This window comes from Microcaecilia unicolor, chromosome 6, assembly GCF_901765095.1.
Source record: "Microcaecilia unicolor chromosome 6, aMicUni1.1, whole genome shotgun sequence".
Taxonomy (NCBI): domain Eukaryota; kingdom Metazoa; phylum Chordata; class Amphibia; order Gymnophiona; family Siphonopidae; genus Microcaecilia; species Microcaecilia unicolor.
The window spans coordinates 299,188,579-299,204,806 of NC_044036.1; the positions used below are offsets into that span (position 1 = coordinate 299,188,579).

The following is a 16,228-nucleotide window of genomic DNA, read 5'->3' on the forward strand; positions in this document are numbered from 1 at the left end:
AAGGCCTGAGATCCTTTACTTAAGCCACGTGAAAACTGCTTGAATAATCTTCTACATCTATCAGAGGCAGGTCTCAAGAACAGTTCTGTTTAGGGTTCATCTTAGTGCAATTGGAGCTTATATAAGTACATAAGTAATGCCACACTGGGAAAAGACCAAGGGTCCATCGAGCCCAGCATCCTGTCCACGACAGCGGCCAATCCAGGCCAAGGGCACCTGGCAAGCTTCCCAAACGTACAAACATTCTATACATGTTGTTCCTGGAATTGTGGATTTTTCCCAAGTCCATTTAGTAGCAGTTTATGGACTTGTCCTTTAGGAAACCGTCTAACCCCTTTTTAAACTCTGCCAAGCTAACCGCCTTCACCACGTTCTCCGGCAACGAATTCCAGAGTTTAATTACGCGTTGGGTGAAGAAAAATTTTCTCTGATTTGTTTTAAATTTACTACACTGTAGTTTCATCGCATGCCCCCTAGTCCTAGTATTTTTGGAAAGCGTGAACAGACGCTTCACATCCACCTGTTGCACTCCACTCATTATTTTATATACCTCTATCATGTCTCCCCTCAGCTGTCTCTTCTCCAAGCTGAAAAGCCGTAGCCTCCTTAGTCTTTCTTCATAGGGAAGTCGTCCCATCCCCGCTATCATTTTAGTCACCCTTCGCTGTACCTTTTCCAATTCCACTATATCTTTCTTGAGATGCGGCAACCAGAATTGAACACAATACTCAAGGTGCGGTCGCACCATGGAGCGATATAACGGCATTATATCATCCTCACACCTGTTTTCCATACCTTTTCTAATAATACCCAACATTCTATTCGCTTTCCTAGCCGCAGCAGCACACTGAGCAGAAGGTTTCAGTGTATTATCGACGACGACACCCAGATCCCTTTCTTGGTCCGTAACTCCTAACGTGGAACCTTGCATGACGTAGCTATAATTCGGGTTCTTTTTTCCCACATGCATCACCTTGCACTTGCTCACATTAAACGTCATCTGCCATCTAGTCTCCCAGTCTCGTAAGGTCCTTCTGTAATTTTTCACAATCCTGTTGCGAGTTAACGACTTTGAATAACTTTGTGTCGTCAGCAAATTTAATTTTTAATTTAATTACCTCGCTTATCACAAAGAAGGTAAACTAGTCTCTGTAGAGCCTATCGTTTGCTTTGAGTGGCTTGCTTCTACTTAACACTCCTGCTGTATCATAGGATCTCAATATCTTATTTACCTAGCTGATGAAAGCAGTATTTTTTTTTTGTTACATTTGTACCCCGCGCTTTCCCACTCACGGCAGGCTCAATGTGGCTTACATGGGGCAATGGAGGGTTAAGTGACTTGCCCAGAGTCACAAGGAGCTGCCTGTGCCTGAATTGGGAATTGAACTCAGTTCCCCAGGACCAAAGTCCACCACCCTAACCACTAGGCCACTCCTCCACTAAGTGTTTTTTGGTGGTGGTTACTTCAGCTCAGAGTTGGTGAGCTGCAGGTCCTAATGACCCATCTTATGCTAAGTTTTTCAACAAAGTGGCTCTCTGCATCCCATTCAAAGGTTTCTCGCTAAGGTAGTATTTTTTTTTCCCCTGAAACCTCACTCACAAAGGTGAGAGTGAACTGTGGAGGAGTGGCCTAGTGGTTAGGGTGGTGGACTCTGGTCCTGAGGAACTGAGTTCGATTCCCACTTCAGGCACAGCTCCTTGTGACTCTGGGCAAGTCACTTAACCCTCCATTGCCCCAGGTACAAATAAGTACCTGTATATGTAAGCCGCATTGAGCCTGCCATGAGTGGGAAAGCGCGGGGTACAAATGTAACAAAAAATAAAGAGTCATGACCTTCTGTCCTGAGCAAACTAGAGTCCACACAGTCTACCCACCTCTTTTTGTTTTTTAACCCAAACAGAATGGAGGCTGCCATTGGCAAACACACACTTTCCAATTGGCTAGCAGACTGGATTTCCTTCACCTGTTCCCAGGCTGTACTGACTCTAGGGGTAGCCCACTTGAGGTCTGCCTCCATAAAGGAATTTTGCAGGACTGCAACATGGAGTTCTGATCCTTATGCAACAATAGATTTGGCCAGACAGCTCTCCAGAATACCCCATCCCCACTAGGCTCTTCACTTTCAGATCCATGCTGCTTGTTGCTGCCGAAGATTACAGAGGTGTCTGGTTGCATTACCAGTTTGTTCCCTTTGTTAAAGCCTGTAGCTAGGAAGTCCCATGAGTGAGGTGTTTTTTTTTTTTTTTTTAATAGCCCGGCTCTGTGTTCAGAGAAAACAGTTATTTTACGTATAGCAGGTGTTTCCAAGGCGAGCAGGACATAAATCCTCACAGCCCACCTCCCCAAAGAATTATCTCTATGCCTGTAATGGACCGAGGAGGTTCTACGTAGAATATGGAAAGGATGTGTATGTGTGCTGAACATGCTCAGAAACTTCCAGAAGGAGTAGCTGGAGTTGTGCTTTCTGGGCTCTATTGACTGTCACCCCTACCCCCCCCCCCCCCCCCAATGAATGAGAACTTCTTATATCCTGTTCTCAAACACCTGCTACAGGTAAATGATAAAATTAAGTTAAATGTCATTCTCTTGTTCTCCTTTACCACATTCTGTGGTTTTCATCCACCAAGTGATCTCAACTTCATTCTTCACAATTGTTTTAAGGTCATGCTCATTTAGGACCTGCAGTGCAGTAGTAGCCAAGGTAAAGTTCATATCAGGAGACCCTGGTTTGATGTCCTCATTTACTACGTGTCATAGCTTATGCAAGTAGTGTAATTTGTGCTCTTGTAGGTTTATAAGCTGTCTGGGATAGAGATGGTCTAAATATGTGAGTAACGTTTAAATGATGCTATGTGTACCGGATATGCTTAGGTGTCCATTAAATCACTCAAAGTCAAATTTTTATTACAAAAACTGTTTGCCTTACAGGGTTTATTCAATATTCTACTTGAACGAGAAAAGGCATTTGTAAGTAGCACTTTTATTCTAAACGTTTAAAGAGGGTAAAGCAGAGTTTTATCTGCACAAATAGGCTTGTGTAAAATTGTCACCTGATACTCAAACATATACATATAAAACCTGCGTACATGTAATTCTTACCCAGATTGAACAGAGGCATTCTGGGGATGGAGTTGAAAGGTGTATGATTTGCATGCACATTTCTGAGAATGGTTGAATGTGCTTAACTGAACCAAACATTTTGTGCATTCAAAAGACAAGATATAAGCTTAAGTGCATAAATTCTGTAGGATAACTTTCAAAATTGAAGTGTGTGTATGAGAATTTCATTTTGAAAATTCACTGAAGCCCACATGGAGGGTGGGAAAAATGTGCATATACTTGTAAGTAAGAGAAACAAGAGGGGCACTCGCTTCAGGCCTGTGCACTACAACAATGGTCCAGAAATGAGTCTGTTCACACTACATGTTCAGCAGGGAAAAAAATGTAGTGTGAACAGACTCATTTCTGAATATTGTTGTATTGCATATTTATTATTTATTTATTGCATTTGTATCCCACGTTTTCCCACCTATTTGCAGGCTCAATGTGGCTTACAGAGTTTGGATTCTGACATAGTTAATCCATGATATCATTTACAATTTAGTAATGTTCAGAGATTAGGTAAGCACATCTAAAAAATTGCCCTCTTTTATGATTGTCATCGTTAGTTTTTAATACAAACAGTGACTATAGTGATTCTGCCACTATAACATATATCTTGCAGAAATCTCTGAACAAGCCCTTCAGCCAGATACTACTGATTGGACCTGTGCTTTTGATTACTTGGCTGAACCAGTACAACACACACTGTCAGGAAATCCTCAGACATATCAAGTGAGTATGTTCAGCGCAGCCCCAGATTCTACAGTTAAGGCTTTCTAATTTGAAATATTAGGTACTTTTTATTTTATAAAAATGTTTTGTGGCATTTACATGCCAAAAGAATTTTAATTGGCCCTTTCATTATGAGAGGATTATGGTGCTGGAAATGGAAGAGGAGAGAGTGAACAAGGGAAGGGATTGATTTCTGCTGAAGAAGGGTCAATAGCATTTAATCTTAAATTGTGCTGACCCTGAAGTTTTATATAGATGTAATTATGATCCCATACTGTGGGAGTGTCAACAAGATCTCATACTGGAGGGGTGGGAGTATAAAAAAAGGGGGGGAGATAGCCAGTATAAAAAGGAAGTATTTTTACATGTGGAGTTAAATTAGAGCAGGAACAGTTGGAAGAGATTCCCTTAGAAATATTAGTATGATTGCAAATGCTCAAGAGCGAGTTACAGCCATAGGAGTCAGCTCTGTGGGTGCTTGAGCACCTTCAATATTGGGGGGGGGGGGGGGGGGGGGGAAGTCCTTGACTGTGTCCATGGATGGGGTAATTTTCCATTGGGTTTAGCACCCCCCTCCAATCATGTTGAAAAGTTGGCACCTCTGGTTACAGCAATGGGTTTTACCCATAGGCATATGGGTAAAATAGGAAGAGAACTTGTGGATGTCTTGTTGGCAAGTGATATACTAAATAGGAAAGAATAAGGCTGAAGGCTATAAGGGACATGGATACACTGTTAAGAGAAAATATTCATGAAGCACAGAGGAGGATGCAGTTTGCTTTTTTTTTCTCAAAAAAAAAAAATCTTAAAACATGGGGGGGGGGGGGGGGGGGGGGAGAAAAAAAAAAAAACCTTGGGAAAGAATTGGAGGAAGAAAGAAGATGAGTGTTTGAAGCAACTGGCAAAATGAATTCCTTGGCTCAGCTGCAGAAAGTTTGCTATAAGATATTTTGTAAAACTGGAGAAGATAAGTAGATGGAGGGGGAGGGAGTAGCAACTGTTTGGAGGGGGTGTGGACAAGGGAAACGTCTTCCATATTTGATGGGAGTGTCCTAAAGTTAAATTGTAGGCCAGTATGCAAAATATGATACAGAAAGAGTGGGGAGTGGCGGTGGGACTGCATCCAACGAGGAGCTTGTTGATGTGAACTAGAACACAACCCAAATCTGAGCAGGTTTATTGCAGTCTCTGTAGTAGCTGTTTGGGTGCTGATTGAGACTGAATTGAGATTTCATCAAAAAAGGAACTTGGGGATACAGTAAGGGAAATGTGTTGGGTAAGATCACGGCAAATAATTTTCAGAGCTAAACAATATTGGGATACGAGGTCATTTTGACAAGTGGTGCAAGAAGTTACCCTTGAAACATCCTTGAAGAGGTAAAGGGGAATTAGTACACCAAGAGGTGGAGTAGGAGGGGCAGTTGTGAAAACAAAATTTAAAAAAAATGAGGAATATGTTATAGCAGAGTGTGGATTTTTTTTTTTTTGGGGGGGGGGGGAGAAGGGGAAGATAAAGGGAAATTGTAGTTTAAGTAAGGAATTCAATAACTATTTTTCAGACAGGAAGAAAAAGTGTTAACAAAAAGTAAATGTGGTTTGAATGGAAAATATGTTGTAGTAGTGGAAAGAAAAGGGGAAAATTATATCATAAATTTTCATTGTGGATATACTGAAAACCTGACTGGCTGGGGTGCCTCTAGGACCAGGTTTGGGAACCACTGCTTTATTCTAATGTTGAAAAGGGCAGGAAATATGCCAACTGCAGAAAGAGTGAGTGACAGTCATTTTTTGCTGTAAATGTGAAATGTAACAAAAGGATTCTGGAAATAGAGACATCTCAAAGGGAGGAATGGAATGTGACACCCCCCTCATTTCGGCACACAGAAGGGGGCAGCAGAAGGCAGAGGCTGCAGATGCTGTTGTGGCAGGGCTTTTGCTGGTCACAGGGAGCTCTGTGCAGGTGGGCTCTTCAGATCCCCCCCCCCCCCACCTCCAGGGTTATTGTCTGTAGAGTTTATAATGTAACAGGCATGTACTGCTCTTGGAGGCAGCATGGAGCTGAAGCACTGGAACAGGAATCTTTTAAGGGAGCTAGGACATAAGGCTTGGGAATCCTGTCTTCTGTCCTGTATTTGTAGTCCAACTGAACAGAGTGAAAAGAAGGTGCTTGGTAGTGGGGCTATTCTAGAATTAAGATGCTGAACCTTAGTATGTCATCAACGTCCTGAGAATCTCTCGGATAATGAGCACCAAAAGCAGCCATGCCTCGGGACCCTATCTGGGAAATGTGTTTGCTGGTAAAGCTGCTTATTTTGCCATTGTAGTATATTGCCTTTATTAGGACCTGCTTTTGTATCCTTGTCCTAGTTTTTGGTCACTTTTGTTTTCAGCGCTTACCATATCACTGGTAAGAACAATGTGGAAGTGGACTTCCTCAGTCAACATTGTTTGCAGTTGGGGGAATCTAATTAAGGATAAGGTGGTCAGTCTTGTTGAGCAGCATGTTAGTGGTGGCCTATGTGAACAGACTGAAGGCACTAGGAGCCCGCTCATAGCATGAGAACCTGCAATTGTTTTATTGGGTTGAGAGGCACTTGTCTACTCTCAATGGCTTGGCATGGGCAATGTGCAGACTGACTTACTGAGCTAATAGTCTGGATCCAGATGAAGGGGAAACTTGAGTCTTACTAGACTAATCCAGAAATCTTGGTCTTTCGAAAGTGGCTTATGGTTAAAGGAATTGCTTGTCTTTTGGCATTGAGCCCTGCCCAGGGATTAGATTCGGTAGGGTGGTCATTCAACCAACCAATAAACATGGAATAGATTGTTCCCTAGAAGCCTGTAAATTGCATTTACGGTTGTGGCATACTGTGCGATCATGCATCTGTCCATGGTGTGACCGCACCTCTAATATTCAATTGTGGTCACCACGCCTCAAAAAAGATGTAGTGGAATTGGAAAAGGTACAGAGAAGAGTGATGAAAATGATAAAGGGGATGGGACAGTTTCCCTGTGAAGAAAGGCTGAAGCGTCTAGGGCTCTTCAGCTTGGAGAAAAGATGGCTGAGGGGAGATATGATAGAGGTCTATAAAAATAATTCGTGGAGTGGAACAGGTAGACATGAATCATTTGTTTACTCTTTCCAAAAATACTAGGACTAGGGGGCATGCGATTAAGCTACAAAGTAGTAAATTTAATACAAATCAGAGAAAATATTTCTTCACTCAGTGTGTAATTAAACTCTGGAATTCATTGCAAGAGAGTGTGATAAAGCTGGTTAGCTTAGTGGTGTTTAAAAAAGGTCTGGACGGAAACAGAAATGGGAAAAAGATATGGGAAAGAACTTGCAATCCTGGGATATAATAGCACAAATCAAAAGTATTCCATGCCTGATAGGGGGAACTGATTATAGAGAATGTGCATTTAGAATGATACACAGGGCATACTTTACACAGGTTCAATTGTATAAAGCAGGGGGTATAGAAACAGCTCTTTGTGTAAAATGTCATAATGCCGAGAACTCCATATATCATGCGATGTGGAAATGTGTGTTAATACAACGATATTGGAGACAAGTAACTAATTATCTTACAGGTATGTTAAGTAGTAGAGTAGATATGAACCCATTACATCTAATATTAGATATGAAGGAGGTACAACCGAGTTTAAATGCAGATAAAGTACTGCTAAAGCGCAAATTATGTTTGGTAGCAAGGAAATGTATTATGCAACACTGGACTACACACAACCCGCCAAATTTCTGGCATTGGCGTAATCAGGTACATCAATTGTTGGTCTGGGAAGCAAAAGAGGCTAAAGGAAATGATAAAAGAAAAACGAGATTTCTTAAAATTTGGGGATGCTACTTGGAAAGAATGACGCAGAAAGGGCGAAGTCTGATTATTAATACCTTATGAGTGGACTTTATGCGATATTAGAAAGTATGGGGATTCTTATAGGTTACAGGGGGAAACACGAAGAATAAAAGGGCAGGGAGGGTGGGAAGGGGGAAGGGGAAATAATAGGTATAAAGATGGAAGAATGAAACATTATACTGTGGTGGAAACCAATAATTGATTTGTTGTACTAATATAGGACAAAGAAGGTGGAACAATATTTGGTTATGTTAGACGCTGACAATAATGTAATGTTCTGTTAAATTCATGGATAATACAAATTGATGAAACACACAGAGGAAGAAAATGAAAAACACTATCCCTGTATAAGAAAAATACTGTTTTATTACGTTATTACAAGATACTTGAGGAACAGAAAAATACTTGTATTAGTTTTATAATGTTTACAAGATGTAGATATGTTGATTTCTTTCATAATAAAAACAGTTGAAACATAGGTTGTTTTGTTCATATTTTTGAGTTTGGACTTTGTTTTTTGGTTGACAGCATTTGTGCGCATTTTATTTTATTCGTGTATTTATTTGGATAACTATTTCATACATTGTTCATATTTGCTATTATTTGTTAAATAGTTATTTGAATAAATGTGTGAATGGAGTGGAATGCGTGCAAATGCTGTCGACCAGAAAGTAGGAGGTCTAGATTTGAAAATATGAATAGAATAATTTAATATTGAACATAAATACATAATCATAGAAATTAATATATAAATAAGTAATAAAAACATACATGGATAGAACCAATTAGAAAGAAGTAGCCTGAAGTTTTTTGCCTAGACCCCCGACGCAGGCAGTTTCAGCGAAACACAGAACGTGTCAGGTCTGTTTAATAAAGCACTGATTTGACGTTCCTTAAAAAAAAAAAAAAAAATAAAAAAAGGTCTGGACGACTTCCTAAAGGAAAAGTCCATAGACCATTATTGAATTAACTTGTGGAAAATCCACTGCTTATTTCTGGGATATACACAACAAACTGTCAGTGGAGCAGCTCACACTTATTTATGCTTTAATAAGGGGATGTCTCATACTGTCACACAGGCACTTCTTTTTTTGTGCTTCCTTAAAGCCTCAGCTTTAGTGACTCGGTTATAATTATCGACTACCCCCAACTACCGATAGTGCTGTCAACCACCTCAAAATAAGCGTTCTGCAATAAATTAATCCATGTTTCAACTGTGCTTATATAACAAAAAATTCTTCTTTGGTTTATATCAATTTTTTGTAAATTTTTATGCACTATCGTTTGTAGCTTATATACAGAGCTTAAACTCGTACAGAAACAATGTTTAAAACTTGTCAAGCAGGATCAATGTTTTGACTTATCTGGCTGAAAACCCCCCTGCTGCTGTATCTGTAGCTCATGCTGTGGATTCAGCCTTCCTGCATTACTTAGTTCTCACTTGTCAGCATTCCATTTCGGGGTGCCTCGCTTTGTCAAGGGAACTTGCATGTACTTGCTGACAAGTGAGACAATATGAAACATCCCCTTATTAAAGCATAAATAAGTGTGAGCTGCTCCACTGACAGTTTGTTGTGTATGGTTCAAATTATAAGTGGTGGAGGGTTGCCATTTTTTGCTATATTTTTTTTGATTATTTCTGGGATAAGCAGCTTAAAATATATTGAACTTTTTGGGGATCTTGCCAGGTATTTGTGACTTGGATTGGCCACTGTTGGAAACAGGATGCTGGGCTCGATGGACCTTTGGTCTATTCCAGTATGGCAATACTTATGTACTTAAGATGCTCTGCTGTACTAGTCTTACAGAGAATAGATAAAGGAGTGCCAGCTTATTTTATATTGCCATTAGTTGGCAGAGGGATATATCCCACTTGTCTGAAATTTTAAACTTACCATTTAATTTTTTCTTTTGATCCTCCCTTCCCTGGCCCCATCCTTGTTTCTCAACAGCTTTCTTAAATATATAGCATCATTTTACAGAAATATACAGACTTCCAAGATCTAATTTGGGCTTTAATAAATACTATGACTATAAAGTAGGTTTAAAAAAATGCAAATTCTAAAGGTTGATTCTTGATGTCTGACTTATGGGTGATATTGCAGAGTTTCTGCAGTCATATAATTTCTCTTTTTTGAGGGCCTTGAGCATTGTATAGGCAATCTTTATATGTATCCATGCTAGATTCCTAGTTCTTTTGTTATACGTAGAGTGCTTAGTTTGATTTATGCAATATCATTGTATTAATGTATTCCATCTCAAACTTTTTTTTTTTTTTTTTTTTACTTTTTCTCAGTATAATTCCTGCAAACTGTCTAATGGAAGATTCTGACATTCTGAATTTTAAGACCAAAACTCTTATTCAAGAACTCATGGAGAAGTATGACTTGGAGAAGGTAAGAACTGGCAAAAGAGAGCCCAGTTTTTCCAAGTTGCACTATCATCCTGCCAGTCAGTGCAAACATCTGAATGAACCACCTTTCTGGTCAGCTGGGCAGAGCTGACTAATTTCTTTTTTGCCTTTGTTTGCAATTTGTTTTCCTAGTCTCTTCTATAGCCACACTGCTTCTCTTGATGGACCACTTGAGAGACCTTAAAAACATCAGTGGAGAGACTTGTATCTACTACTACTTATCATTTCTATAGCGCTACAAGGCATACGCAGCGCTGTACACCATACACAAAAAGACAGTCCCTGCTCAAAGAGCGTACAATCTAGATAAGACAGGTAAACAGAACAATAAGGGTAAGGGAATAAAGAGGTGAGGATAAAAGGACAGGGCAAGTGAGTAGTGGTTAGGAGTCAAAAGCAATGGTAAAGCCCACCTCTTTACCATTGCTTTTGACTCCTAACCACTACTCACTTGCCCTGTCCTTTTATCCTCACCTCTTTATTCCCTTTTGTGTATGGTGTATAGCGCTGGTAAAGAGGTGGGCTTTAAGTTTGGACTTGAAAACGGCCAAAGATGGGGCTAGACGTACAGGCTCGGGTAGTCTATTCCAGGCGTGAGGTGCAGCAAGATAAAAGGAACGGAGTCTGGAATTAGCAGTAGAGGAGAAGGGGACAGATAAGAGAGATTTATCTACAGAACGGAGTACCTGAGGGGGGCGTAGGGAGAGACAAGTGGAGAGGTACTGGGGAGCGGCAGAGTGAATGCACTTATAGAAACTATCTGTTTCTAGAGTCTGTATTGAACCAAGACAATCACTTCACGACTGCAGCAGTTTTGTGTTTAAGTAACCCATATCTCTGCTTCCACTCGTGTATTGCTTTAAGCGTTGTAACTGTTGCTCCACTATAGGAGTTCAAACTTGTTTAAAGCAGCCTTAAATAGTTTTACAAACACACTTTTTCCTTTTGTCTTACCCCCCTGACCTCCACCCTTATGTGGCATCCTGGCCTTGCCCAGTGCATCGCAGAATGCACCAGATGGGGTAGAGTGCCACCATTTTGAGGGTTACTGCACCAGAGGCAGGGCATCGCTCCTGCCTTGAGGTATGTGGTTTGGGGGGGGGGGGGGGGCCTGGGTGAGTCACTAGACACCATGGAATTTGGTGTGGTGGTTTTAGTTGGGGGATGCCCTACACACCAGGGATTGTTGCAGGTTCGGTCAGGGAGGAGGGGGGGGGGTGCCGCTAGACACCAAGGTAGTTTGGAGGTCAGGATGGGACAGGAGAGATCATACAAAATGCTGCTGTATGCTTGCCTGCCTCTTTAAATTAAAAAAAAAAAAAAAAAAAGTCACCCTTCTGATCAGTGCCTGAGCTAATTATCATCCTGTCACTAACACTAAAGGTGACATTAATGATCTATGAATTGTTGCGTTAAAATCTATTTATAGCATTCTGTGGTATTTTGCAGTAGAATGTGGGCTCTACTGCAAAGCTTTCTGCATCGGCCCCTGACTGGGTTTCCCAAGCAACCTCTCCTGGCAATAGATCAAGCCATAATACCTGTACAACCTGTGAAGGCACTCCAGGGCTCTGAGTGTTTGCATTCCTTTAGTCATGTCTTTTCTAGATGCATGCCTGCAGTCAGATGCTGCAGCAGCCCTTGTTTTAATCATTCCCAAAGGCATTGGTCTTGGAATTGTTGGAATTTAGGTACTACAGTTGTCCTTTCCAGCTCCCAGATGGACTTTGAATGCTGGTCCGTTACTGAAACACTTCCATAATCTCTGCTTGCCTTCTGATGTGTACTTGATATCTATTACATTTCTCTGAAGGGGTGAACAAACGTGGATAAAGGTGAGCCGGTTGAAATTGGAGAGTCATGGGATAGGAGGTAGTATTCTATTGTGGGTTAAAAGAGAGAAAACAGAGAGTAGAGTTAAATGGTCAGTACTCTCAATGGAGAAAGGTAGATAGTAGGTTTCCTCAGAGGTCTGTGCTGGGACCTCTGCTTTTTAACATATTTACAAATGACCTAGAGATGGGAGTAACTATGAGGTAATTAAATGCGCTGACGACACAAAGTTATTCAAAGTTGTTAAATCACAAGAGGATTGCGAAAAATTACAAGACAACCTTGGGAGACTGGGCATCCAAACAGGAGATGATGTTTAATGTGAGCAAGTGCAAAGTGATGCATGTGGGAAAGGAACCCGTACTATAGCTGCGTGATGCAAGGTTCCACATAAGGAGTCACCGACCAGGAAAGGGATCTAGGTGTCATCGTTGACATGTTGAAACCCTCTGCTCAGTGTGCGGCGGCTAAGAAAGCAAATAGAACGTTAGGTGGTATTTGGAAAGGAATGGAAAACAAAATTGAGGATACTATAGGTACAGAGAAGGCCAATGAAAATGATAAAGGGGATGGGATGACTTTCCTGTGAGGAAAGGCTAAAGCGGCTAGGGCTTTTTTTTAGCTAGGAGAAAAGATGGCTGAGGGGAAATACGATAGATCTTTAAAATGAGTGGAGTGGAACGGGTAGACGTGAATCGCTTGTTTACTCCTTCCAAAAATATTAGGACTAGGGGACGTGCAATGAAGCTACAAAGTAGTAAATTTAAAATGAATCGGAGAAAATATTTCTTCACTCAACATGTAATTAAACTCTGGAATTCTTTGCCAGAGAGTATAGTACAAGCAGTTAGCTTAGTGGGGTTTAAAAAAGGTTTGGATATCTTCCTAAAAGAAAACTCCATAACCATTATTAAGATGGACTTGGGGAAAATCTGCTGCTTATTTCTAGGATAAGCAGCATAAAATGTATAGTACTGTGTTGGGGTCTTGCCGATTCTTGTAACCTGGATTGGCTAGTGTTGGAAACAGGATGCTGGGCTTGATGGGACCTTTGGTCTGTCCCAGTATGGCAATAGTTATGTCCATACTTTTGCATGCACGCTCAAATATTCTGTGCAGATGAGATTTTCAACAGGAAATTCCATGAGGGGTTTCTCTTTGATAATGAATTTGCAGTCCATTGGGTACGGTGTAGCTGAAATATTGAAGTGGCAGGATCTGAGCAAATATGTAAGACCTTGTAAAAACGGTATACCTTCAAAACCATATACTCCAGGGGCAAAGCAACAGTCTTTGTAAGTGTTGTATAGACTGTGAATTACAAAACAGTATATAACACACTGACTTGGCAACTTTTCATATGCAAATGGAGAATCTGTTTTTGCGGTACTAAGGTACTCGGTAATAAAACTTTGTGTGTGGAGTTCTACTAGTGGACCCTTTATTGATCTCAAAAATAATTTAGCGTTCCCGTCCCCCCTTCTGTTCATCCCCATTTGTCTCCATCACTCTCCTTGGACCACGTCCCCTCAGCATAGAGTCTCCAATGACACATCTCCCTTACCTTTTCTGCTCCTACCTTTCTGGCAGTCTCCCCCTTCCTTCAGCCATGCCTCAGTTAGTCTCCCCTATTGAAGCTGCATTTCTGTTCAGGCTCATGTTGGTCACAGTGCTGCTGCCTGTCATCACGCATTCACTTCTACCACCTCTCCACAGCCATTACTGCCATTACTGCTTTCAGCCTCAAAGCCACTGGTGATCCCGCCTCTACAACAGTGTTTTCTCAGATGGATTATAGCAGCATGAAAGGATAGACCACAGGTTGGGGGATCACCACTTTAATTTATTAGGAGCATTTTCTATCTATGAAAACTGGGAGGAGAGATGAACAGGTTACTTTCTATCATGATGGAGGTGCAAGCTGGGGTTTGTCTGACTCTCTTTCACTTGTAACAGTTTCAGACTTGTCTAGTGAAGCACTGTAGAAATGCTTTTGCATGCAACATCGTCCACAAATCAGGCTGGAAGATTGTATACTCTGGGGACACCATGCCATGTGATGCTCTCATACAAATGGGTAAGTAAAAACATAACATGCTAAAATATGTTTCATGAGGGTTTTTTTTGTATTGTACTAAAATCTATGCTGGTATAAGTAATTCATCATTGATCCTGATAGCCTAACTCTTCTATGTATATTATATCTGCATTAAAGGGCTTTGTGTAATGAGGAAAAGGCTATTTAATAGATACTAATATTTGTTTTCCGAGCTATTTGCACAATTGCACAGTTTGTACTAGAAAGCAAAACAGTAAAAATCTCAGTGAACGATCTTTATTTCTGTATGTTTGTATGACCCTGGAGTGGAGAAGTAGCCTAGTGGTTAGTGCAGAGGACTCTGATCCTAGGGAACTGGGTTTGATCCCACTGCAGCTCCTTGTGACTCTGGGCAAGTCACTTAACCCTCCATTGTCCCAGCCTGTATATAATATGTAAACCGCTTTGAATGTAGTTGGAAAAACCACAGAAAGGCGGTATATAAGTCCCATCCCCCCTTCCCCCCTTTTAGCTCCCTAATTGAGAGAGGCAGACGTTTTCCCCACATTTCTCAGTTGTATAAATTGATGCCTGTCCAGTTTTCGTGCTCCATGGGAAGAGGTTGGAAATCCTGTTTTTATTGACACGCAGGACCGAGTCGGACATACCAAGTGGGTGGTGTGAACCGGTGGTGCAGGGATAGAACTGCTCTCCCATAGCTCTGAACGTCAGCTCTACCTATGCATAGCCCTTACAACGCAGGACTTTTTTGTGCCAGTACACACCGGTATGGTGTATAGCACTTATATATATTTTTCCCCTTCTCTGCTCATCCCCCATCTCTCTCCCACAGCTGCTTTTCCCAATGAGCAGCAGCAGGCAAAGCAAGGGGTAGCAGGGCTGCAGTGCTAGGACATGTGCTGTTGGCTTTGCCGATCCCCTGCCCTGGATCAGAAAGCTGATGTCAGAGGGGCAGGGGATTGGCAGATTGGACAGTGCACGTCTGAGCACTGCGGCCCTGCAGCTTTTTACTCGTTGATTTGCCCGTTGCTGCTACTCGCTGTGAGAAGCAGCAGCAACCGCAGGAGAGATACTGGATGTGGCAAGAGGAGGCAAGGGGACACATGCTGGATTGGGGGAAGGGGAGAGATGCCGGATGGGGAGGGAAATTGAAGATTGGATAGTTAAGAAAGAACTAAATATGGACAAAGGCAGAAAATAAAATTAAAGAAAGCTGAAAGGAAAAGGAGAGAAAATTTACAGGAAATCCTGGGAGTAGAGTTAAGAGAAGACTATTTTTAGTTTAAGATAAAGTAGTGTGATAACTGTGTTTAATTTTCTGTTTTTCTGGTGTTATCCTGCATGCCATTTGGGGGGGTTTCAGATGGTCTACATATTTTATTAGTTTGTCACTCTTAGGGGTTCTTTTGTTGGACCTAGAGACTTATACCATTTTCAGTGATGCCTTTTTATATTCTCAATGGCTGGTAAAATAGGTGTGGCTGCTGTAGGGGTGGAGCCATAGATGGTGACCGCTGCCCTTAACAGCACCGACAACATATAGCAGTTTGCTCCTCTGGGATTTTTTTTCTGCTCTTGTGAATAAATGTAAATCAAAGCTTTCCTTCATACTAAATATTTGATATATTACAGTGGCAGTTTGTTTCCCAATCCAATGGGGTCAAGAATGTCTGATAATGAGGGCAAAATAACTGTCCAAAAATTTAACGGGATTGGAATGAAACTTGGCATATTGGAAAAACCAGTAAAAGCATACACTGAATTAAAAATGAGCCAAATCAATCTGGGGGATTCCACATTGAAAAGGATCTGAACCATGATACACTACAGCAGTCGAAAGTTAAAATGAGAAAATCTTTGTTAAAAAAAATAAATGTTAATAATGAGCAAGACTCTATAAATGTAGCACAGGCTGACAAAGTATCTAACCAAGGTCATAAAAATTGCAAATGTGGCACAAAAGTAAAACAAGAGTGGCAGTTGTGCCAGGAATATAGCATATATCCACAATTATAAAAAATCTTTAACTAGCAACTGATTGTTAGTGGCGGTTTTCCTGCTGCTGTATTGCGTTATTGCAAACGCTAACACTTCAAAGAGAAATGTGAAGGTGTCTGATATCGATAACCACAGACTTAACAATGCAAGCCTCGATATTATTGCAAAAAAGAGAAACCGAAACATACTTAGAACGACCATCGCCACAGAAAAGC

The 16,228-nt window shown here is 41.1% G+C and overlaps 1 protein-coding gene across 1 annotated transcript in view; it reads left to right on the top strand.

Moving 5' to 3' along the window:
- The window catches only part of ELAC2 (elaC ribonuclease Z 2), a 146,847-nt gene that overhangs the window by 123,470 nt on the left and 7,149 nt on the right, over nucleotides 1-16,228 (top strand). The window contains exons 17-20 of the mRNA XM_030208002.1: nucleotides 2,930-2,968; nucleotides 3,726-3,835; nucleotides 10,007-10,106; nucleotides 13,913-14,033. Coding sequence (XP_030063862.1) covers nucleotides 2,930-2,968; nucleotides 3,726-3,835; nucleotides 10,007-10,106; nucleotides 13,913-14,033 — 370 coding nt within the window. The remainder of the gene's footprint in view (nucleotides 1-2,929; nucleotides 2,969-3,725; nucleotides 3,836-10,006; nucleotides 10,107-13,912; nucleotides 14,034-16,228) is intronic.